Source organism: Aplidium turbinatum, chromosome 4 (genome assembly GCF_918807975.1).
Source record: "Aplidium turbinatum chromosome 4, kaAplTurb1.1, whole genome shotgun sequence".
In the NCBI taxonomy this organism is placed as follows: Eukaryota; Metazoa; Chordata; class Ascidiacea; order Aplousobranchia; family Polyclinidae; genus Aplidium; species Aplidium turbinatum.
The window spans coordinates 379,587-405,500 of NC_137475.1; the positions used below are offsets into that span (position 1 = coordinate 379,587).

Sequence of the window (25,914 nt, forward strand, 5' to 3'; positions counted from 1 at the left end):
ATGAAAGCCTCCTTATCATATACAGGGCTAGTGTGACCATAGCTCAAAGGCTATGACTACTACAAAGGGTTATTTCCACTTACTTCATTGAAATCATGATTATGATCATTGACATTACTAATCTCAGTGATGCATAGCGCTTTTCCATCTGACGTTGCATTTACTTTGATTCCAAATGGACAACCTTTGATAAAAGTACTGAAAAACAACAAAGATGAGGTGACATAGGCCGTGTTGAATCACCCATAAGTACACCTGAATTAGCCATAACTCACGTTAAAGTAGCCATACAGCAAGTCATGTCAAATTGCCCATAAGTTGCATCCAATTACCGATAAGCCCACCTGAATTACCCATAAAGTCACGTTGAATTACCACAAGTTCAGCCGAGCATTCTCATAAATCTAGTCGATTTACCCATAAGTGACGTCAAATTGCCAAAAAGCTGCGTTGAAGTACCCATAAGGCATGTCTTTATGGATAATTTCATGAGACTTACGGGTAATTCGACGAATTGTGCTGATGAGCAATTCGACGTAACATATGGGTAAATTGACAAAACTAATGGGTAATTCAATGCAACTTAGGAATAATTCTGGGCATGACAATTCAATGGAAATTACAATAGACAGCATGCGGGAATGGTTCAGCAGAATATATGCATTTTGCTAAGTTCTAAGCATTCATAAGGAATGTAGGCAATTTGCACTTATGCAAAACTCAATCTATTAGCAAAACTTATTACAATAGACAGCATGCGGGAATGGTTCAGTAGAATATATGCATTTTGCTAAGTTCTTAGCATTCATAAGGAATGTAGGCAATTTGCACTTATGCAAAACTCAATCTATTAGCAAAACTTATGCATATAGGCTACATGAGTAGCTCAACCTATGGGCACCAAGGACAAAACCATCATTACTTACCTTTGATTTGGTCTTTTTCCTTGACTACATGATTTGGGTGTTCTTCCTCCATGCACACAAGCATACTGTATTGTATTGACAAAGTTTTCTTTTTCCCATTGTTTAATAGCCGAAGAAAGTGTCTCAAAACTGTAATATAATGCTCCCTTCGTAATCATGATGACAATGGATTCATTGACGTGTAGTTTCGATCAGCAAAATCAGCAACTACCGCGGTTCACTCTACGATCAAGTGTGCAGCACAAGCCAATACGCATGCGCGCGAAATTACGTATGAGCGTCGTCGGATGAAACGCCTGAGCGCATTAAGGTCTTGCTCGAGTAAACAACGTCTTGCTTGAGTGGTGCTTGTAAGAATAGCTTCAGAGGCTAGTTTTACAATATGTTGTAAGAATAGTCACTTCGTTTAAAATAATATAATAATACTAATAATAATCATGCTTTTATTTGCGCCCATTGCGATAACATACTGTACACTGCGATCACAGATGTGATACAACAGACGACAGGAAGCAGCGAAGTGACATATAGTCTTCGAGTCAGCTGCTCCCTTTATTTTGGCTCCTTTTATTTTGGCTTTAAAATTGCAATGGATTTCGACTTCCGAGTTTTATTTTTCTTAAAAGTTAGGGAATCCCTGAGTAGATGTAGTGTTTTTGGGTTGCATCTAGTGTTCTAGTGTTTTTTTTTTTGCTATCTAGTGTTTTTTTAGCGATTTACCGCTATGTTGGTGTGCATACGGTATGTTTGGACAGTGTTCAAAGTAACCCCACCTATTTTTGTTTGGCTGCATCAATGTGTTTGTAGTGCTTTTCAAAGTGGACTCGAGTTTTTTGTCTAGTTACACCCAGTGATGACCAAATTTGAAATATTTAGCATAAATACTTTAAAAAATACACACAAATGACTTTGAAAAGTGTTCAAAGTAGACTAAAGTAAGTAGCGTAGCCTACCATATGGTACCGGAGGCTTCATTTCGTCGCTTACATTTGATGAGTGTGGAGTTCTTAGACTACACTACCTCAGAGATGATTGTGAGTAATATTGCGTTTTTAACAATATATTTGCAAAGGTTAAATTTGGGGAAAATTTTGTTCGCCCCCCAAAATGTTTTACTCTCCTACGGCTATGACTTCAGGGCTCTCACTTTCAAGGAAATTCAGTTCTACTTTGAAATTTTAAGGACTTTTAACACTCACTAACGCCATTGGCTGTCATTTTTGTACATTGTGCATGTAAATGATCGTGTATTTATGATGCTAGTGTTTTTTTTGTGAATCTGGTGTTTTTTTTAGTTAAATGTAGTACTTTTCCATGACAAGAGAGTGGCAACAGTGCTGAGTGGAGTAGATTCGGAGTTTGGTCTAGCAGCTTTGCGGTTCAGTTAAATCAAATAAGCCTCGTATTCTGTTTGTAAAACAAAAACTGTCCTCAGCTCACCGATTTTCAACCCTGCAGCAAAATACTGATCAGCAGGATTTGGGATGGAATGTAAGACGTTTTTTCCATCTTGAGATTTTTTTATCTTCCATCTGAAAAATTTATTCTGCAAATGTTGTAAGCTAGTTAAATTTAAGCTAAACATTTTACAACAATAGATTTCTGAGGATTATGTAGCCTATCGTTTGGTGTTAGCAGTTACCGGTAGCTCACAACTACAGGAAGAATCTAGGTCTGCGGAGTTAGGTAAAAAATATACGACTTCGACTTTTGGACACATCAAAATCCCATCAACTTCACGACTTCCACTACACAGCCCTGGAAAAATCTGTGCGTTGAAGTGGCTGTTATTCGTGTTCTGTCAATTTATGTGAAACATCAGGGGTATAGCTATCATGTAGAGAATTGTTTTTTTTAGGCAGTGGCTATTTGACCGGCTCCGGTCTTTGAATCTGAAACACTATTTGACCGGTCATGACGTCACTACATAAGCACTTTTTTCTTTCAAAGCAAAAGACGATAAGCGCGTTAAGTTTTAAATTCAACACCCTTTCTTCAACTGAGTCCGTGGCGCATACGTAACGTCTCGAGCTGCCATTTTAGAGGGAATGAGTTCGATACTATCCGGAAGCGTTCTTCTTTTTTTTTTTTTTTTTTAACTACAAAAGGATACAAACTGATATGAATGAATCAACAAGTGAATAAAAAAGTTTTAAAACGAATTAAAAAAGTTTTTTCTAGTCTTTATTTTTAACAACTTCCTTTCATTTCTTAGCACAAATTCTCTGAAAAAATCACACCTTCTAATAGGCTGTAAGATTACGTTTCGCTGAAGTCCGAAGTTAAAAATTAAATCCAGTCTCATTGTCGCACAACAATCAGTCAAGTTTCAAATCATCATCTTAACCAACCCTTCAAGACAACTTTCCACTTTCAAAAATTTAGTTAAAAAAAAAAAAAAAAAGAACGCTTCCGCATAGAATCGAACTCATTCCCTCTAGAATGGCAGCCCGAGACGTTACGTATGCGCCACGGACTCAGTTGAAAAAAACGTGTTGAATTTAAAACTTAAGGCGCTTATCGTCTTTTGCTTTGAAAGAGAAAAAGAAAAAAGTGCTTATGTAGTGATGTCATGACCGGTCAAATAGTGTTTCAGATTCAAAGACCGGAGCCGGTCAAATAGCCACTGCCTTTTTTTTATGCTTGCAGATGTATTGTCAACAAGTTTATGCAGGTTGAGATAGCGATATCGAGGCGCGCTTGGAGAGTCAAAGTGCCGTGTAGCTGCAATACGCCGCATAACTGATTAACTTCCACCGAACGAGGTCGTGTGGCTTTTTGCGTCACAATGCTCTGGGCACGGGTCGGAAAACTTCTACAATGACGCTACTATTTTCTTCTGTGCAAAGTTTCGCTAGGCTTTTTTCTATGAGTTTATTTTTGCATGTCATGTGAGCGAAAGTTAATTTTCCCTGGGCCTTTTCTTTCTTACTGTAATAGCAAAACTTGACGAATTTTGCTGCGTCTTGCTGTGATAGCCTACTCGTATGACATTGTGACGTAAGACTTGAAATAAGTTGCGCGTGGTTAGTGTAGAAGTACACCGATACTCCCATCAATTCTTAGCGAAAAATTCACCTTTGTTACACTGATTCAATGTCATCAATCATTGAAGCAACGTAAAACTCGAAAGTTTTTCTGCTTGAATGGAAGCTAAGGGATACAGTATTAACATTTTCTAGATGCGCGCACTAGAATGGGCAGGAAATTATATTCTCACAACAATTGTTCGTGCTATGCAAGCACGTTTGAGCAACTTGTGTTTCTTCTAAAGCAGTGGTTCCCAACCTTTTGGTTGTCACGGACCCCTTTAGACAAATTATTAATTCTGCGGACCCCTACCTAAATTTTGCTTCAACTACTGTACTGTGTCATATTGTATTGCCGCCAGTGACGTGCGGTGAGGTTCCTAGATGGTGAGGCACTACTTTTTTCAAGTCACTTTTACAATAAATTTTTTTAACAACAAAAACGGTGTCATAACTTACTAATCAAAAAAATTAGCAGCATGCTTTCACATTTATTAAAAATAAAATCCATGCGCCTATCCTTTTGGACTAAAACATCTGTGACTTTGTTGTAGAGACCCTTCTTTACTCCAAACATTATCACTAGATATTGAAAATAAGAGACGGGAAAGCAGAAAAGGCAATTTTTAAAGCATAGCCACACAGCCACTTCTTTTTTGAGTACCAATCTCTTTGAAAATTGCAAGTTATTTTTTTTTTGTTCAGTCGTCTGATGCAAACCTTATAAATTTGGAACAGGTCTTCCTTTATTTATGACTTCAACTTTGGATTGAAAGTTTAGTTTTTAAAAATCTCTCAGATTTGATACTAAATCTTCCTCCATTTTATTTACATTTTATAAGAAACGATCCTTTACGCTGCAAGAAGTTACATACCACGTAGGCTCGCGGGCACTCCAGCTTGACGAAAAAGGTTTCATAGCTGTGACGTCACATTTGAGGCGCGCCTCAAATCGTAGCTAAATCGTTCATGATGATTTCTGACGACTTTGCGAAAGAAAAAGGCACGCATAGTGCAGTGTATGGAAGTTTTCTGATCTGAAGTGAGGCAAAGCTGGCGTTGCCTCTCTTTGCGTATTTCAACGATTTTGATCACATGAACGCTCGATAGGAATATCGCCACAGAAACAAATTAAAACACAGTTTGGGTGTAGAAACGTAAAATTTGGGGGAAAGGGGGCACGACTACAGCAATTTACACAAACTAAAGCACCTAAAAACGTGCAATATTTACTACTTTTTAACAAAAAATATTTATTCTGTGATAACCATTTCTTTGATATAACTTTTGCTTTGCCAGATGTTGGCAGGTGAGGCACTGCCTCACCTGCCTCCCCTGACTGCACGTCCCTGATTGCCGCTATGACTCCTGCGGCAAATATCAGGTTAAACAGTTGCTCAAATAAGAAAATGCATCAATTGTTCAAGAAATGTCAGCAGTATTTGAATATTAAGGTGACCCAAAGTGCCATGCCGAAACTTTTTTAACGTAAGCAAATTTAATGAGAGGGCTGTTGTTGCCTTTCCTGAACTAAACGACTGAACTGTGGTTGAGTTTTTGACAATGCAACACGCATTTCATCTTCAACGTCCAGGCGATTTCGATGTTAGTTTTTATTGTAACAAGAGCTGAGAATCCTGCCTCGCAAAGGTTAAGTGGTTATGAATGATAACAAAACAATGATCGCTTGCTTTACCAAGAATGGGTAGGTTTGCAGTTGTGAGCACCAAAATTCTTCTACAGTTTTTAAATGAAATTCAATGCGTAATAACTCTTTTAATCTCAAATCAATTAGGTCATATGTACTGAGATCGTCATCGCTAATGTTGTTTAAGTCAAAAAGAAAAGGATTTCGAATCCATGTTTCAACTTCGTTCGGCAGGTGTTCTAAATTAAAATAACGTTGAAATGAGATTTGCAGGGTTTCCAAGTGTGCGCAAAATTTTTCTCTCGTGGAGATCAAAAGAGTACATTCTCTTTGAGTTTCATCCATCAAGATAAGATCTTCTAACATTGGAAAGTTAGCGTAATTACCTGCTTCCAATCTACGTTTTCAAATCGGCAACTTGGTTAAAAATGCCTTCAGTTTTTCAGCTGCATCAATTATTGTCACACCTGGTCCTTGAATGTCATGATTAACATTGTTAATATGACCAAAAATATCGGCTAAGTAGGCCACGCCGTATAGAAAATTTTTACTCTCAAACAATTTTGAGAGGAGACTTCCTTTTGCTTTCAAAAGAGTTAATACCTCATTTTTTAGCTGCTGCAGTCGTTTTAAAACTTCTCTAGATAACCAACGTAGCCTACCTCAAAATGATACAAAAGTACTTCGTAATCTGACCCTACTTCTTGACAGAGCGCTTTAAAAGTAGCCTACGGTGTACTTGACACATTTGCATTTAAACAGAGAAATGAAAGTAAAAAGATTGCTTTTCTTTTTTTTCCCAAAATTCATCAAGGTAATCACGGACCCCCAAATGCTTTCTCACGGACCCCCAAGGGGTCCGCGAACCCCAAGTTGGGAACCACTGTTCTAAAGGCATGTATGGCTGGTTTTGAGTGTGCTTTTGCTGGCTGATGTTTATCGGCGAAGAATAGCCAATACAATATATCGGCTACACCTGATATCGGCCGATACATATCGGCTGACCGATATATTGGTCGAGCTCTACTTCTAACTAAACAAAGTGTGAATATTGCCAACTTCACTTCCTTGAACAATAGTATGCCAACAACCACGCTGGTTCAATATAAAAAAATCGATGTGTTTCTGTTTAAAAAATGTAATTACAGGGAAACTTTTATTTAATTTATTTACAACTATTCTATGTTTTGATATGGCGATGAGTGAAACGGTTAACCGATGTCATCTGCGCACAACAATACCAACAAATTGTTACCCGCTTAAAAGTATGAAAAAATCTTGTGTATAATAAGAAAAGAATAACTGTTTAACTTAAATACTATTTTGAGACGTCCTTGAAAAAAATGGTTGCAAACCATATTTTTTGTTCTGATGGTCCTGCTTTGGTATCATACACGATTGCACGTGTTTTGTCGCTTCTACCATTTTCTAGACTTCTGCTATGTTTGGCATATATTATTTTTCATTGTAATGGTCAGAAATGAAACAAACTGAACCATATGGCGAGCGAAGAAATATAATTTATCTGATGAAGAATGGTTCAAAATAATTACGCACTGAAGAGGTACCGCAGTATACAAAAAATCTTTTGTGACAGCTCAACGGTCAGTGCATAGACAAGGTGGATGTTTGGTCCTGAGGTTAAGTTGCACTCTTCAAGCTCACCAGTGGTGTGGTCAAGGAAAGATGTTGGGCTCATTGTAGGGTTAGCTGCATATTTCAAGGTATCCTAAAATGATTGTTGTGAATAATCTCATTCAATAATTCGCCTAATGAATAGAACAACTTTTTGACACCAACAAACTTGACTCCACCGATCGTGGTAACCAGACTTGCGTCTGAGGTTCAAAGTCGAAGTTTTGTTCAAAGCCTTTCAATATAACTTATTGTGATGTTGATTCTATATTTGCAGGTAATCTGGTTTTATAAGTAAAGTAGAAGAATGGCTTACAAAGGACAGAAAGTTCAAAAAGTGATGGTCCAGCCCATCAACCTGATATTCCGCTACCTGCAGAACCGCTCTCGAGTCTCGATCTGGGTCTACGAACAGGTGAACTTCCGCATTGAAGGCCACATTGTCGGCTTTGATGAGTACATGAACCTGGTACTTGATGAGTCTGAAGAGGTGCACACCAAAAAACAAACTCGTCGTCCACTCGGTCGTATTATGTTGAAAGGAGACAACATCACCGTCATCCAACAGGTCCAGGATGTTGGAGGCGGTGACGGAGTATAAGAAGCAATTCTTGTTGACATCCTATTAACAAGGTAGTTGAAAAAGAGCTCAAACGATTTACTAGGAATTTGGAACACCTGCACAGAACTTGTTGTCAGAAAACGCAAAATGCTGGATATAACAAGAAGACTTCGTTTTGTTAACTTTTATTGTATGTCGAATTTGAAGTCACTTTGTCGCTCGCTTCTGGGTTTGTTCATTTGTGTGCCTGGCATTAGCCTACTTCACCTCTTTGCATAATTGTGGACCATGAACAACTTTTAATATTCTTCCAATTTTAGTCCGAAGCCTTGCAACCGTGGAAGTTCTTGTTGCCATCTGATGGCCATGTTTGCTTTGTCTTTCAAGTTGGTGGATCTGTGATGCTATCATACACTGCCATGGCAATAAGTAGGGAAACCTTGATATTATCTGTGGCTGTGCGAATTTTACCACAATAAAAACATTTCGGACAAATCATCGATATAAGTTCGGGTTGTGCTAGGACAGAGGTTAGAAAATAGTAACAAAAGAAAAAGATGTCAAAACCATAATTGTTTAAAAACACGCGATGAAGGCTAAAACCGATAACAGAAACTAAGTTAAGGTAGAAGTGCGCAACCAATGGAAACATTCATCGTATTAAAATATTTTACTCGTGTCGAAAAACAGGAGAATGGCCAGCGATGCAAACTGCAACATTTGAGTTAACTGGACAAACCAACATTAGACACAACCGACCGAAGTTATACAACTCGGTGAGTGGAAGTTCATCTCAAGCGCGACAGAACACGGAAAACGACTTATGAGAAAGGGCACGGTGGCCTACGTAATGTTTGGCTACGGTACACGTTTGGTTTTGGATCTTTATCCTCGGACTGACAACAGGGTTGATCTCTAAGTGGTCAAAACTGGTTTTGACCACTAAGCGGTTTAAACCTAGTTTTAACCGGTAAAAACTAGGCTTAAACCGGTCAAAACCCAGAAAAATATTTTTATGTAGTGAATGGTCGGCTACCTGGGCCATTTAGGAAATATAAAAGCAGTTGTGGGTTGTGACCATTTTGATATGCAGGCTTCGAAATCGTTCTACCAAGCATTTTTTGGTTCATCAGAAACTTATTTTTAGAATTTGAATTTTCTCAATAATTAAAATAACCAACTGATTGAAATACCAAAAATAAACAAAGAAATTGAACATTTTTTGTTCCAAATCCAGCATTTAGGTTATTGTTGATCAAAACAAAATATAGTTGAACATCATTACTAAACATGGAGGGTAATCAGTTACACTAAAGGGTTTTGACCAGTAATAGGTGGTCAAAACTGCCCGGTTTAAACCAGGTTTTAACCGGGCGGTTTAAACTGCCCCGGTTTAAACCGATCAACCCTGACTGACAAAGCCTTGATAGGTTATTCCTTGTTATTGATAGCCTTGATAGGTTATTCCACATCTTCGAAAGCCACTCTGAATATTAGATATTGTCATGGTTTTACACCAAACAGGTAAAAATATTTTACCAAATAATTCCTTAGTGAGGGACCTATCTGGTCGCAGTCTCCAAATATTGAGAACTTCTTTGTGGCGCTCGAGAGCAATTTTCTCTGACGTAACGCGCGTCACTTCACTGACGTCAAGTTGGATTCTAGAACCTTCCTCTCCAATTAACAAATACCGCGTGCTCTCGGAATGCAGTCTTGTAATCAATTTTCGCATTATGCCTGAATCGCATTCCTACTGTAGCCTACTTCATCGACACGTAGATCTACTGTTGTGTTGCGTTATATGGTCACGTGTAGAGTTTGCGATGCTTGTGGCTGCGCCTTTCCAATCAAAACTAGAGTTCTTTTTAAGAAATTGAAACTATGATCCCTAACATGGATGTATGTTGTAATCAAGGATGTCATCATCATCATCATCAACCAATTTTGATTATACAGGCCATGAATTAATCCTCACGTCGAGGGTGTGGCCTGTCTGTCTGTCGAGAATGTGGCTTGTAGAAAGTAGCTTGTAGGATGTGGCTGGTGAAATGTAACCTGTAAGATGCAATTTGTAAAAGGTAACATGTAAAATTCTATTTTCAATCAAGATGCAATTGTAAATGAAAGTGAAAACGAAGTTCTTCCATTCCGAAGTTAAAGTTTTTGCCTTTGTGATGAAATTAATAATGTAGTACGCCAGTATGCTGAACTAAGTTTTGGTAGTGGAGTTATTGGTCGTTCGGTGTTTTCATTTTTGGTGTGTTTGGATTCTGTTCTTCGGAAGTTAGAAGTCGAGTTAATAAATAACGCAGCCTTGAAGAACTCTACTTGTGATCAAGCATTATTCTGTTTAAGTTCAGTCGATAAACAAGGCAGTAGAGAAGACGACTTCGTGTCCCGATCATTCCTCGCCAGTTATGCCCAGGAATGTCGCCGTCCTCATTGACGGCTGTATATGAGCGCGCGTGTTGAGTACCGCGTCCGCTACATCTTCATCTCAGTAGTGCTCAAAGGCTCTAAATACTGACATATCCAGGACTTGAATTGAAGCTCGTAAATTGTGTTAGATGGAAGACAAAACAATACTACGTCGTTCTTGTCTGCCTCATCTCAGTAAGGCAGTAGCCTATCTTACTACCGTACCCTGTCGTTCTCCTAACAGCCCTTACAAGCCCACAATTGAATGCGAAGGGTACCTGCCCTAACAAGGGCTGATTTTGATGGGCCTTGTTAGGGCAATTCACAATCAGTTAAACGTAAACTACCTAAATAGCCTACACTATCCAAGAAAGATGAATATGTCAATAGGCCACATGTTGAAACTTTAGACCCTTTAGCATATCCTGAAACTCCATTGGTAGAAAACAAACACCACTTACGGAAACACGCAGATAGAAGAAGTACCGTACTGAACAAAATTTTATTATTGCAAGATTGTTTCAGACACTTCCTACAACTAACTCTGCTGGCATGTGGTTTCTTTTAGGAAACCAAAGTAGGCTACTTTTCTGTTCATTAAAATGATTATCGCAGCCAATCAGATTACAATAGCTGTTCCTTGCTTGCTTTGGTTTTCCAGATATGAAAGGGTGGGCCTTATTTGGGAAGAGAGCCTCATGTTATAATGCTGCAACCTACTCAGTGTTGTCAGTGGCGTAGCTAAGGGGGGGCGGGGGGGGGCGGACCGCCCCGGGCGGCACGTCTGGGGGGCGGCACTTTCAGACAGGACGTTTTGTTTTTTTGTTGTTGATAATGCAAAAGTACACGGAAAACAAAAGCAAACAGAATGGCAACGTTCAAAACAGTGGCGTAGCCAAGGGGGAGGAGGGGTTTGGGGGTTACAACTCCTCCTTTGGCACGCGTGTGACGTCACGATATTGAGAATGATGCTTTCAGTCTCTTATAGGGGAAGGGAAGGTAATTTGATACGGAAGGTAATTTGATACACCCCCCCTACAGAAATGTACAAAAAATATTAGTCAAAAATATTGTCATTAGGTGGAAGATCTGTGAAAATAATGCCTACAAAAATTGCACCATGCAGCTAACTCGTGCTTTTATGGCATAAAATTGTAAAAGTGTGTTTTTTAAGTATTTTCGTAAAAATTTTAACTCATGATTATTTTCGTCTGGAAAATTAAAGAAAAGTTCCTGAAAGATCAAACCAAACTCATTTGACAGTTCATTGATAAGGCTTCAAGGGCATGTCACGTTTTTTCTGCGATGTGCATCCAAGCATACAAAAATCAGAATTTTATAACTTTTTTTTTGAAAAAGGTAAATTGATACATGTAGAGAAGGTAAATTGATACAGTATATTAAATTCTTTTTGTGACTGTAATAAATGTTGTTATTGATCTAGTTGATTTAAATAAGTTATTCTTTGTTAACATGACCTACTACTTTGGGAAACAACCATTATATGGGCTTTCGTAGGCCTACACGCTATCTGCTTTCAAAAAATGAGAAAAGCGCAAAGCACCCCCCTTGAATAAGAACTCCAGCCAATGATCCTTCCCATCAGGGTTGCCAGATGGCCTTTTTTTAGGCCAAATTCCAGAAAACTGGCCTTTTTAAATTGCAGTTGGCCTACAAAAATTGATGCAAATAAGGCCAGAAAATCTGGCCTTATTTGGCCCTTTTTATGGCTGCAAGTTTTGACCGGTTTAGAAAGTATTATTTTAAGGAAATTTAATTTCAATTGTAATATAAAAGTATCACTTATCATCACTTAGAGCCTGACCTATATTCGTTTTAATTTTAATTAGTGAGTAGAGACATTGGTAGAGAGTAGAGAATGTGTTAGCGGTGGACAGGGCGGTTCTATTAAGTTGCACCTGCCGTAAACCGTAAAGTATACACTTGCCTTGTTTGTTAATGTGATGTGTTTGCATTCCATTTGTGCAATTTTGTCGTATTTTGTTTGCTGCTAAATAATTTCAAAACCGAGCATTAGTTTTAGTTCTTATGACATCTTAAACGTATTGATTTCATACTGGGTTGGTCTGTGAATAAGTTTATTATAAAAGCCTACGACAACACATTTCACTGATTTTTGAACACTCCACGTTTACTTCTGATCCGGTTTGCAATACGCAAAATGCTACAGAACGACAGGAAATCTTTGCATTCGTTTATTTTTGATTTTTTAGATTCGTGGTTTTAAACTTCTATACATCAAATAAGCTGGGTTTTTTTTTTTGCTGAGACTTTTCGGTCATTTGTCCGAAATGACTTGAAAAAATTCGGTCATTAATAGTCAATTGACTATATATTTTTTCGGACATTTTGACCGAATTGACTACATTTTTTTCGGACATTTTGCTAAAAAATCGGTCAATGACCGATAAATGACCAAAAAAACACGCAGAAAATAAGTTTTGATGTGAGTGAAGGCTATATTTTATATTGTTATTGAATTTTATACATTCTTTAGTTGATACAAACAATGTTTTATTTTAATAATTCTTCTGTAGTCACTAGTCATGTATATATAGCCCTGAAAATAGTTTCCAATCCTGTAGTTGTAGACATCCCTGGTACATATACTCAATAAGACAAATTCATGCTTATTGCTTAGCTAGATGTTCCGAATAGCACTGTTCATGAATTGAAGTAATAGTGGTTTCTAGTTTATCTGCTACTACAGTAATTTTTCATTAATCAAATTATGCAAACGAACCGGTCATTATGCTCTGACAGTGCTAAATTATTATCTGTCATATTTGATCGTAAAATGGCATTTTCAAAAAATTATTTCAATTAAGTTGTTAGCGTTTAGCCTTAGAAGTAAATAAAAAATTTGGCCTTTTTTTGGCCTTATTTTATAATGGATTTGGCCTTACTATAGCTTGAGTATCTGGCAACCCTGCTTCCCATGTCCATCCCGCTGCAGAAGCTTTGCCGCACACTAGGTCTCAACAGTCATCCTTGCACCCAAGCAAGCCAACCGCGTTTTAAATTTTCATTTATTGCTTTGTTGTCAAAGGGGATTTCTGTATTAGTTTTACTGTATCAAATTACCTTCCGGGTGTATCAATTTACCTTCCGTGGAAGGTAAATTGATACATTTGAGTGACGTTTTTGAAATTTTAATTAAAAAAAAAGTAACAAAAATAGAAAAGTGAAAATGTTTTTAAAAAGTGTGTAAGGGATCAGACTTTCATTTCAGCTTAAAATCAATAGTTTGTGTCACGTAATTTTCAGTTAACAGGCAAAAATGTTAAAAGTGTATCAAATTACCTTCCCTTCCCCTATGTCTCTAAAACAAAGTTTGCCTAATTTTAAACGAAACTCCATAAAAAGAGCGAGTTTTGCCAATACCAAACATTCAAATATCTCAGCCAGGAATTAGCAACAAGAAAACATAGAGACTTAGCTTTATTAAGTTACCGAAAAATTCCCAAGAAAACATGATCTTATCCTTTTGCTATGCCACCAGACAGCACCATTTTACAGGAATATTTATACCAAGGGATTTATACCCACATTTTTGTTGAAAATGCTCTCAGAATGCACCAAATCCAAAGTAATTTTTCAAAATTTTCTGGGGGAGGCCCCCCAGACCCCTCACCGCTGGGTGTTGTCTTTGGAGTGGACGCCGTCGGGATTCGCCCGCCCGCCCTTAAAACACCCCCTTTCAAAATTACTGGCTACGTTACTGGTTCAAAACATACAATAATTCCACTTTAAGTCAATTAAAAAAATTTCATTTTCAAATGCTTTTTCTTGAAGGGGCGGCAAAATCTGAATCCGCCCCGGGCGGCACATTCCCTAGCTACGCCACTGAGTGTTGTACGTTGACACTGAGGCCAGCGCCGTCAATTTATTTTTTAGTTGACGGAAGTGATAGCGCCGTCAACTATTTTGCCGATTTTAAGCGTCATTTTTTCTTTTCATGGAAAATCTCGTTTCACAATGTAGGCCTATTCTGGCCAGCGCGACATCCGAATTACCGGTTTTCGTTGGAATGGCTACCTGGAAAACAAGCGGAAGAAGTCGTTCTATTCGTCAAATGGTGATCACTCATATCGTGACCAGAATAGAGAACGAGGGATCAGAAAGAGTTCAAACGAAAAATCAATGAAAGTAGCCTCATCGCGGAGGTTGAAGATAGCCTACTTTATTTCAAGAGCTCTATGCCTCTAAAAAGAGCGATGTTGGTGCAGTGGACCTCGTTAAAAGATGTATATATGCTAAGCCACCACAGCACGCTTGAAACAGTGATAGCCTACCTTTCCGAGTAGGCCTAAACGTTTTCAAGGCTTGTTTTTGAAATACAACCCACCAATATCATCCAGCGCTGCTGTGGAACACATGTTTTCACTTGGAAAGGACATTACCGTAGGCGTCCCAAACGCAACAGATTGTCAGATAAACGTTTTGAAATGCTTGTGTTTCTACAAGGAAATAACTAATAAGCTAATTGCAATACAGTCTCAAAACATAATACCTGCTCTTTATTTATAGCTATTGTTAGCCTAAACTTGGTTGAAATACTTCCGTTTTGTGAGACCCTGGCTAAAATAGCGCTAGAAATTAGCGCTGACGCCGTCTATTTCTTTAAGAGCTGACGCAGTAGCCTACTTTACGCCATAAAGTCAGGGCATAAAGTTTTTAAGCAATTCGTGCTGACGCCGTCAATTTATTTCATTGACGCGTACAACACTGAACCTACTGTGATACAGAATTTTGTGTCGTGAATATTATTTTGAGACAAAAATGAAAGATAATAATTCGGCTAAAAGAGAATAGCTGACAGCCTCGAGACAACGGTCATGCGCTGGATCGCAATTGCGCTGATGAATACGAAGGAGCGTGGTGGTTCAGAAACTGCCACAGATCCAACTTGAACGGACAATATGGGAACACCAAGCGCAGTCAGGTGGCACTAGATCGGCTTACGTTCCTGGCTCAAGAAAGTGAAAGTTTTAGTTTGTCATTGTTGTCTCGTCGCAACTTTGTCTCGACAAACATTTTGAAACAGACTTCTTGCAGCTTATCCGAATACTGTACTTCATAAACAAAATAGGCCTATAAACAGCCTCTGACATCCAGGGCCTCCAAGAGCCCTGCCGGGCCCCGGTGCAGATGTTGCTGCCGGGCCCCCCAGCGCGACATGTCGCGTGATATCTCATCAATCACAAGCAAAATTTGCAGTGCGCGTTCTTACAAAGGATAAATTAGGTTAAAGTATTAACACTCCATTATTTCACAAACAATGCATTATTGTAAATATAACTTTAAATTCACAGATACACACTACTTATACACAAAGATAAAATGCTAAAACACTACATAGTGTAAATATAGCCTCAATAGTGTTGTCAGATATGGAATTCTGCTATAATTTGAGAAAAAGTTTATAGCTGTTGAAAACAAAAACTTGTATTTTTGAAATTTTTTTTAGTCCTGGGCAAAGATCAAAACTCTAACCTTTCCAAACCCTAACCCAGCGGTTCTTAAACTGGGGGGCGCGCCCCCCTTGGGGGGCACGAAAGGTTCACAAGGGGGGCGCGAGCGTTGTCAAACTATGTGACTAAACGTCGCGTAATGAAAATTTGAGGTCGTAATGAAATAGTTTAATTTAGTCTAGTGCCGGTAGGTTGCAGTCTTGCCATGACGTCAATTGACCGCAACCGTCGGTATGAAATGTCGAACGATAAAATATAACCAATCGTAACAATTGATGCATTGTTACGCTATCATTGCTGTAACGTGCTGACCAAAAGTAACTTTACCGCTCGCAGTATGATTTCAAAGTAGCCTAGCAACTAGTTTCTGAAAGAACCTAGACTAAGTTTGAAGTAGTTAGGGAACGTTCAAATATTACGTAACGCCTTCGAGGAGGAGGGGGGGGTTTATGCAAAGCGTTACGTTAGCGTCACATTGGGGGGGAGGGGGTTCAAGCAAAACGTTACGTAACGCTTTCGAGTACGGAACGGTAGTTTTTTGTGCTGAATTCGTACTGAAAAAGCGTTACATGGGGGAGGGGGGGATTGAAAAAAGCGTTACGTTGGCGTTACATGGGGGAGGGGGGGGTCAAAAATTCGGAAAAAAAGCGTTACGTAATATTTGAACGTTCCCTTAGTAGTTAGGGGAAGGGAAGGTAATTTGATACGGAAGGTAATTTGATACACCCCCTCTACAGAAATGTACAAAAAATATTAGTCAAAAATATTGTCATTGGGTGGAAAATCTGTGAAAATAATGCCTACAAAAATTTCGCCATGCAGCTAACTCGTGCTTTTATGGCATAAAATTGTAAAAGTGTGTTTTTTGAGTATTTTCGTAAAAATTTTAACTCATGATCATTTTCGTCTGAAAAATTAACGAAAAGTTCCTGAAAGATGAAACCAAACTCATTTAACAGTTGATTGATAAGGCTTCAAGGGCATGTCACATTTTTTCTGCAATGTGCATCCAAGCATACAAAAATCAGAATTTTATAACTTTTTTTGAAAAAGGTTAATTGATACATGTTGAGAAGGTAAATTGATACAGTATATTAAGTTCTTTTTTGTGACTGTAATAAATGTTGTCATTGATTTAGTTGATTTAAATAAGTTATTCTTTATTACCAAGACCTGCTACTTTGAGAAACAACTATAATATAGGCTTTCGTCGGCCTACACGCTATCTGCTGTCAAAAAATGAGAAAAGCGCAAAGCACCCCCTTGAATAAGAACTCCAGCCAATCATCCTTCCCATGTCCATCCCGCTGCAGAAGCTTCGCCGCACACATAGGTCTCAACACTCATCCTTGCACCCAAGCACGCCAACCACATATTAAATTTTCATTTATTGCTTTGCTGTCAAAGGGGATTTCTGTATTAGTTTTACTGTATCAAATTACCTTCCGGGTGTATCAATTTACCTTCCGTGGAAGGTAAATTGATACATTTGAGTGACGTTTTTAAAATTTCAATTAAAAAAAAAGTAACGAAAATAGAAAAGTGAAAATGTTTTTAGAAAGTGTGTAAGGGATCAGACTTTCATTTCAGCTTAAAATCAATAGTTTGTGTCACGTAATTTTCAGTTAACAGGCAAAAATGTTAAAAGTGTATCAAATTACCTTCCCTTCCCCTACTGTACAAGATTAATTGAGTATGGATCAGTGGTTAGGTTCCGTAGATTCATGTAGTAACAATGTTAATTAATTTGTAATAAAAGTTTATCTACGGAAAACCTGAAAGCCTCCAAATTAAAAAGGGATATTAACGTGGATGTCCCCATAATGGGGTCGCATAGAAATATATTTTTCAAAATGGGGTCGCAGAACAAAAAAGTTTGAGAAGTCCTGGTATAAGGTAACGGTAGCCTGTCATCGAAGTAGCCTATAATTAACTTTTCAATTTTGTTAATTTTAGCATTGATTTAAATATTAAATTTTAGTAAGTACTCGAAATATATTGACATAAAAATGAGAGGAAAAAAGAGAAAATATGATGAACAGTATCTGAAGTATGGCTTTATAGATGCCACAGCGAATGGTGAAGTCGTACCACAATGTGTGATGTGTTTTGAAAATCTGAGCAACGATGCATTGCGACTATGTGGTTTGAAGCGTCATCTTGAGACAAAACACCCTGGTCATAAAGATAAACCTTTGGCTTTTTTTCAAAGCAAGAAAGACTCATTTAAAAAAATGAAAACTGCGAGTGCTTTCGCAAATCGTCATCTGCGGAAGTAGTAGTACAAGGGAGTGGGTGGCGTGGCGATACGCACACTTCTTCCGTTTTCGTCCACTTATCTGTGCGAAAGTGACTTTTCTACACTTTTGAACATAAAAACAAAACATCGAAACAAACTTATTGATTGTGAAGCCGATCTGAGGTGTGCATTATCAGCTACAAAGCCTCGAATTAAACTTTTGGTTTCCGAAAAACAATTACATCCCTCACATTGATGAAAGCTAAATCTAAATTCCTGCAGTCATTACACTTTAATGTTTGCTAATTTTGTAGTTTGGTGGGGCGCAAGTTTGGATGGCACGTCAAAGAGGGGCGCGGCTCAAAAAGTTTAAGAACCCCTGCCCTAACCCTTCCTAACTCTGGCAACACCTGAATGTAACCATGGCAACAAGTAGGTAAAATCAGCCACTTTGAAGATAAAAATTGCAATACTATCCGACATGGCTAACATAGCATTGCATATGTGTGCATACAGCTTTACATTAACATACAATACCATTTTTGACCTTGAAATCTGCAGAGACTAGGGCAGCAAACTTAGGATGCATGCATTGTTATTGTTCATGACATTAAGAAATACCAACTTCATACACGAAATACCAAATTCATATAAGAAATACCAACTTCAAAATATAAAAAAACATTTTATGCAAAATTGACCTTAATACGCAAATTTAAACATTTTATTGGCCCCCGGTAGGCTACGCAAAAAAATGAAAATTTTGTTGTTCTAAAAAAGGGCATACCCATGAGGGGGCCCAATTAAAATACAAAACTAATATTCATGTAAAAAAAAATATTTTATGCAAATCGACCTGAGCACGCAAATTTAAACATTTTGTCGGGCCCCCCTAAACTAAAAAAATTCTGTAATTTTAAAAAAGGGCATAGCCTAGGCTACCCATAAGGGGCCCCATTCGACATACGGAACTAATATAAAAACAATATTTTTTGCAAAATCGTTGAAATCAATCTTTTTATCGCGTGAATTTAGACATTTTGTCGGGCCCCCTTAAACTCACCGGGCCCCGGTGCAATGCACCGGTTGTCCCCCCTCTTGTGGGCCCTGCTGACATCCATCGCATCGGGCTATCTTCGATAAGGTTCAGTTGCCACGAAACACCTTGACATTGCTTTGTGACGTCAACAAGGCATGAGCATTTGAGGGCTTCATCACAAATATGGAGTTTGTGGACGTGATAAAAATGCCACTAAGTGGCGTTTTAGACGCACTCCTACCACGAAAAGCAGAGGGAAGCGCGGTGTTGAGGCGCAACAAGAGATAAACAGCGGCTTGTATTGTTAAAAAAACAAGCATCGAACCGGTAACCTCAACCTCTTGAGCTCTCACTACTTTGCAGCGCAAGCGACAACAACACATCACAGGCACAACTGCGTCTGTTTTATAAAAAAAAAAACAACTTCACAAAACGCAAAAATATTTTTGATTGAACCGCCACTATGAGGTGACAGAGAGCAGCACGCTGCTGCATGTCAGACACCCGTCGACTTTCGCGAACTCGGAGGAATTCATCGGAAACTTCATTGCAACGTCAATCGACTCATACGCCTGCGTGGATTATTACGTAATTAGAAACACCAACGACGTATTAGAGACAAGACAGTTTAATGTTGAACTGCATCAATTTGTAGCATTTTGAACAATTTTTTATCGGATTTCTGCAGCAGAACACAATGATTTGGTTTTGAATTTTCATCCTCGCACTGACAAAGCCTTGATTGGTTATTCCTGGTTATTTCGCTGAAGCCTGTAGGGTAACGGGGGACCTCGTTGTTGTCCGAACGCAATTCGCCGAAGCCTGTAGGGTAACGGGCTTATCTCCGGAGAACTCAGCGATTGCAAACAACGTCGGGGGAGTACCTAAACCCACCGCTCTATGGAGCACCAAGCAAGAATGAAGATTTACTACCAGTTTTGAGAAGTCTTTGGTATGACCCGATGGTGAATCGAACCCACATCCAACGAAGCAGAGCAGTCGAACCACGAGGCCATTGCATCGGCATCCACTAGGTGTCGCTGTATGGAGAGCAGTCCTTAAATGCGTTGCTCAAGTGGACACTCAGAGAGTCGAACCAGCGCCGCTTGATCGTGAATGGGGTGCTTATAATGCTTAACCAATGAGCAAAAGGGGAAGATGCAATAATGATAATGACGTCACAACAACTCACCTGTTTGGTGTCGGGGTAAATGTCAGGACTGGGATAGAGTAAAGCACTCCCTCTAGCAGTCTCCAGGTATATACAATTTGACCCGGTAGATGGCCCGTTTACTTCAATAAACTTATAGTCTTTGATCACACGAGATTTCAATCTCTAAATAAAAGTTAAAATTCTGTACAAACTACTCATCAGCCCATCAAATAAACATACTGACGTCATTCCACCCAACCACCAACAGATGTGGGCATGCACTACTTTGAAATAACGTCCACAATATCATTACCGCTACAATATACCGAAAGCGCTACCACTACTTTTGTCTTGACCTCACACGGGATAGCTCTAAACAAGTGCCATGTGAAGTCAAAATGACTTTGACAAAGGATGACACCATCTTTCAGTGCCACATTAGTTTACACCACCATTCCAACGCCTTTGGGGTACAGGAAACATGTTTTGGGTGAAATTTTATCAAAAATCTCAGAAAATAATTCTATACTTTAAATTGGAAAGTAGCGGAAGTACGACTGACGTAAATGTAGCGCCTCTCCGCTACATTGATAAAAAAAGAAGTGTCGTCACTGCAACCACTATTGTGACAAAACTGTAGTGCAACCACACAGGTAGCGCGCTACTTTCCACCTCTGACCACTAACGTCAGTCAACCATATTTCCAACTTTACAAATCATGTCACAAAAGTTATTGATCTTTTACACAAACGTCATAAATCACCTTCACTATCGTCCTGGCAGCTTCCGAGCCTACTGACGTCATCACGATGCCAGGTGACGCCATAGAACAAACACTCTTCAAATGAAGTGAATCAGAAACCTTCACAGATGTCACTGGAATCGGAGCAAACACTTTGGAAAGAACATCAACTCCTTGTTGGTTGGTCCGAGAGCTGAGCCCCACCAAAATCTCCTCCCCAGTGAAGAGCACATCGCCCCCATCTAAGGTTGCACTCTGGTCTAAATTCTTCATCTTGAAGACTTCCAAATCACGGAATGACGTCACAGCATCAACCATTCCAGCGCACTGCAAAGAATTGGAAGAGATCACGAACAAGAAAAACTAAACTGAGACCATCGGGTCAACACTAACCTCTCCTCTCCTGGTTGGGTGACCGGGATTTGTGATCAACGCTTTCCTGCCGATGACAACCAGTGGATCTTCCACGAACACGCAGTCCGGGAGACTGTCATCCGCTTCCACTTCAACGACATACAATCCCAACTTATTCCTAGAGGAACAGCAGATAAAGCAAACACTTCACTAAAGAGAAACAAGTTTTGAAACAAGCATTTCATGCAGAGATAACACAATTGGTTGACATTCCTAATCCTAAAAAGTTAACTGCTGCTGTCACCTGAAAACTGAGACGTAGTCTTCATGTTGCTTCTTAGCTTTGTCCATGACAACAGCAGGTACATCCGTGTCCATCCTGAGAGCGTCATCCCCCATCGAACTGGACACACCACGAACAATCACAGACTTACAGTAGAAAGCACTCATGACGTCATAAACTATCACTTAGTTTGCCAGGTAACGCTTCAAAAGCAGGGAATGACAAGACTTTGACAAATTCAAAATTTCAGTGATCAAAATCATAAAATATCCAATCCAAATCTTACCAAAACAGTCACAAAAAATAACACCATACCGCAACAATGTATTTGCACATTCATACAGGTAACGCCTGTGGACTATCAAGAGTATTATTTGGCAAACAAAATTTGGCTAACCAAAATTTAAGAGTGAGTTTGAGAGCATATGAGACAATAAAAATAAAAACTGGGGGTGAAGGCCACCGGAGCTGAGGTTATGACTAGAGGTTTAAAGCTCAATTTTCAGTCCTTGATGTTTATTTTCTACATAGCACTTAACTACATACATGTACATCATTGCCTTCCACAAAACGTGAATGGTTCTCTCTTACCAACACACATAAGCTTGCCACGATTTCTCGAGTGAGGTCAGTGATTGAAAGCAACATGCTGAGGAATCATTTTTGGCATGCATTGGCTGCCCATTTTTCATGAGCTTCATTATGACAAAATAAAAGCAACACACCAGCGAATAAATACAGAGCAGCCACAGGTGATACTTCAATCTTATGACATTCTGTTGATTGAAGTGCCATTGCCAGAGGTGTACTGTATGGTGATCCGGACCCCACAATTTTTAGATATTTCAGTTGTCAGATCTGGATTAATTTTACTTTGAAAATTCATTAAAAAGTATTTCACAAAATGGCAAGTTGACATATTCATATTTTTTGCTAAAGATGTTGGCATAACATTTAACGAATGACATTTTCTGGGCAAAGGCATGACATTTGAAGCAGGTACACACACAAACGCCATGTTACTAAACTTTCTTCATGTTTAGAAATATTCATAAAAATTTAGGAACTGCTTAACTATGAAAAAACTGAGATTCAGTCCTCTTGAAAAATAGTAAGATTTGGATCCTGTAAGCCAGGGGTTCCCAACCGGTGGTACGCGTACCACTAGTGGTACGCGAGAGCTTTTCAGGTGGTACGCGAGCAGCTCTCCGTTGCATGCGATATGTAATAGTATTGTCAAATAAAGTAGGCCTATTGCAACAATTATTTAATTTTGAGTTTCTAAAATATGCGAACAACACTTTTATTTCTTTCCGTACTAAATTCTCTGCACTCAGTAAGCTACTTTTGTGGATCTTGCTCCCCGCTGTCATTGTTATTAATACAATGCTGTTCTGCGAACTTAATGGTGTCTGTGACGAAACTATTATGTGTGCAATGTGAATGGTGTCTGTGGCGAAACTATTACGTGTGCAATTGCAGAATTGCGTTTATTCTGATGTTGGTTTTCCGACGTGTAGTGGCTGAATCCTGAACAGCATTACATTTTTGTCTAAATATTTGAAAATGTCGAAACGAAAGTATAGCGCAGATTATAGTAAGTATGGCTTCATTGCTATTCAATATCGTGGAGATAGCTTACCTCAGTGCGTGATCTGTATGAAAACCCTTTCAAATGCAGCATTGAAACCAAGTTTGCTTAAGCGGCATCTTGAGTCCAATCATGCAGATAAGATGAAAGAGTTATTTTGAGCGACTTGGGAGAACGTGAAGCGACAGCGCATGGATCACACAGGCCAGTTTTACCGAAATAATGCCGGAATTGTGAAGGCATCCTATGAAGTATCTCTTCTGGTGGCCCAAAACAAAAAAGCTCATGTCATTGCGGAGTCACTTGTTTTGCTAACAGCAAAGATATTAGTCAGAAATTTGATTGGAGAAGATTCATTGACAAAGTTGGATAGTGTATCGCTTTCTAACAATACTGTGAAACGACGCATCGAGGAAATGTCAGTTGATATCACTGACCAAGTGATTGCAAGAGTAAGAGATTCGAAGTTTGGATTTGCCTTACCACTTGATGAATCCACAGTTGTCACAAACTGCTGCCAACTGCTTGTCTACGTCCGCTTTACACAGAAAGATGCTGTAAAAACGGAATTATTGTTGAATCATGAGGTGTCCACTACATCAAAAGGAAAAGATATTTTCAACTCTTTGGATAATTTTTTCTAGGAAAATGAACTGGATTGGGGAAATCTTGTTGGATGTACGACAGATGGGGCTCCCTCTATGCTCGGTAGAAAGTCTGGATTTCAAGCCCATGTCAAAGCTGTGTCACCTCGCGTCATAAGTGTTCACTGTTTCATACACAGGTTTGCTAGGTTTGCTCTTTGCACAAAGGTTCTTCCTGCAAAGTTGTTAATGTGCTTGAACAGGGTAGTCAAAATCGTAAATTTTGTTAAAACATTGTCTCCTCTATCACACAGAAGTGCGCTGGCTCTCTCGAGGAAATACAACTAAGTGTCTTTTTGAAATGAGGAATGAATTACTTCTATTTTTCCAACAGAAAGACCATGAATTTCAAAACGATCTGGAGGACAAGAAATTCATTGCAAGATTGGCTTATTTGTCAAATATATTTGAAGCTTTCAATCATTTAAATCTGTCATTTCAAGAGCAAACTGCACTGTCGTGGACTTTGTTTCAAAACTGGGAGCTTTTATCCGAAAGGTGGAATTATGGAGGAAAAATATGGAAAACAAGCGCTATGGTATGTTTAAATTTCTGTCAGCCCTTGACATGGAAATCAGTGATGACTTATCCAGAGAAATTACCCAGCACCTCTCGCTGCTAACTGCTGAATTGCAGCATTACTTTCCAGATACCACAAGCTGCCCATACATCACAGATCCTTTCTCAGCGCACCCAGCCGACCTACCTGTCGGTACAGGGGAACAAGAGGAACTGATAGACATGCAGGAGGATCAGACAGCAAAAAAACAACGCAAAGAATGTTCTGCAATAAACTTCTGGCTTAGTATGGCTTCTTTATACCCAACGCTAGCTTCCCACGCTGTTCCACAACTACTGATTTTTCCTTCTACTTGGGAATGCGAGCAGGGATTACCTATTCTTATGAACATCAAATCAAAAAATCGAAACCGACTAAGTGCCCCAGGAGGCCGGACATGACTTCAGATGTGCTATTAACAAAGTTTGCCACGCATCGATCAACTGGTGAAAGACAAACAAAAACAAAAATCTCATTAAATTTAGTTGTATTGTGTTTGTGTTTAGTTGTGTCTTTTTCTTTGTTATTCTGATGCGTTCTGTGCTGTGTGGTGTAATGGACTCTGTGATGTTTTGTTGGTAATTTTGCTACTTTCGCTAACTTTACATCCAGATTCATCATCTTGCAAATAATTTAATATTGGATCAAATTAGTTGTTTTGAAAATAGTGGTACGTGTTGACAGTCCGTGGTGGCTAAGTGGTACAAGAACATAAAAAGGTTGGGAACCCCTGCTGTAAGCCTTTGCCACTTGCTGGTGCCGCTCTGGAGCAAAGTCATTAGCATCAAATTAGTATTCACATATCCAGTGTATGGTGCTGTAAATGAATCACCATTGAAAAGGAAAAATTCTCATCAAAACCAGACGGCCCCCGTTGTCTCAACATGACAACTTTCCATGGTGCGTGGCGGCACACCAGTTAAGAAAAACTACTCTAAAACTACTCTAAGTGACATCATAGTTAAGCACCATGTCCACAAACAATGCAAAACAAACTAACGCCATTAGAACAACAAAAACAGAGCTCCATGTGATACATAACCAAGTAGTCAGTCGTCATGCGATGACATCATAACATATTTTCTTCCATGATAGAAGTTTATTTGTAGAACTATAGTTTATTCACGTAAATCAACTTTTTATATCATACGTAAACAATGTAATGCAGCTAGCATTGTTCTTGGAGCCACACACAAGCAATACTTCAGAGGTTCTTTTAGTTTTGATAAATCCAAAAAGGCTTTCAAATTATGCTTTACTTTTAACATAGTACTAGCTATAAAATTGATTAATCGTATCACCCATTTACCAGAAGATTCGATACAATTATCCTATTAACCAATTTGCTCAAACAAAGGATTATTATGATCAGGCATTATTGTTGGGAATGTGCATGTTCTAGCTCTGTTGCATTGGGCACTACGGTATAACTGTGTGGTTTAATACTACACCTGCTTGCAAGCCTGATAAAACTTGGAAGAGATTACTAGTACCATGTTACTAGTGTTCTCATGAATGCAAATGTAAAACTCCCAAAATTATATTCACTATTCTTAAAACCTGCAAAAAACAAACAGAACTTGGTGTAATATTG

At 38.8% G+C, this 25,914-nt stretch overlaps 3 protein-coding genes across 3 annotated transcripts; 2 read left to right on the top strand and 1 right to left on the bottom strand.

Moving 5' to 3' along the window:
* The first annotated feature begins 1,939 nt into the window (after window positions 1–1,939).
* Window positions 1,940–7,870, top strand: LOC145769266 (small nuclear ribonucleoprotein E-like). The gene is made up of 2 exons (XM_082580849.1): window positions 1,940–1,960; window positions 7,516–7,870. The coding sequence occupies exon 2, from the start codon at window positions 7,546–7,548 to the stop codon at window positions 7,837–7,839; it is 294 nt and encodes a 97-aa protein (XP_082436975.1). The 5' UTR covers window positions 1,940–1,960; window positions 7,516–7,545; the 3' UTR covers window positions 7,840–7,870.
* An 11,539-nt stretch (window positions 7,871–19,409) lies between these two features.
* On the bottom strand, window positions 19,410–22,229 carry LOC145769257 (N(G),N(G)-dimethylarginine dimethylaminohydrolase 1-like). The gene is made up of 5 exons (XM_082580840.1): window positions 21,548–22,229; window positions 21,283–21,421; window positions 20,911–21,216; window positions 20,187–20,330; window positions 19,410–19,566 (listed from the first exon to the last, which is right to left on the bottom strand). The coding sequence occupies exons 1-5, from the start codon at window positions 21,691–21,693 to the stop codon at window positions 19,456–19,458; spliced, it is 846 nt and encodes a 281-aa protein (XP_082436966.1). The 5' UTR covers window positions 21,694–22,229; the 3' UTR covers window positions 19,410–19,455.
* Window positions 22,230–23,308: 1,079 nt separating this feature from the next.
* Window positions 23,309–24,497, top strand: LOC145768289 (zinc finger MYM-type protein 6-like). Its single transcript, XM_082579765.1, has 4 exons — window positions 23,309–23,674; window positions 23,762–23,929; window positions 24,096–24,299; window positions 24,411–24,497. Exons 1-4 carry the CDS (start codon window positions 23,309–23,311, stop codon window positions 24,495–24,497), a joined length of 825 nt encoding a protein of 274 aa, XP_082435891.1.
* The last annotated feature ends 1,417 nt before the right edge of the window (window positions 24,498–25,914 follow it).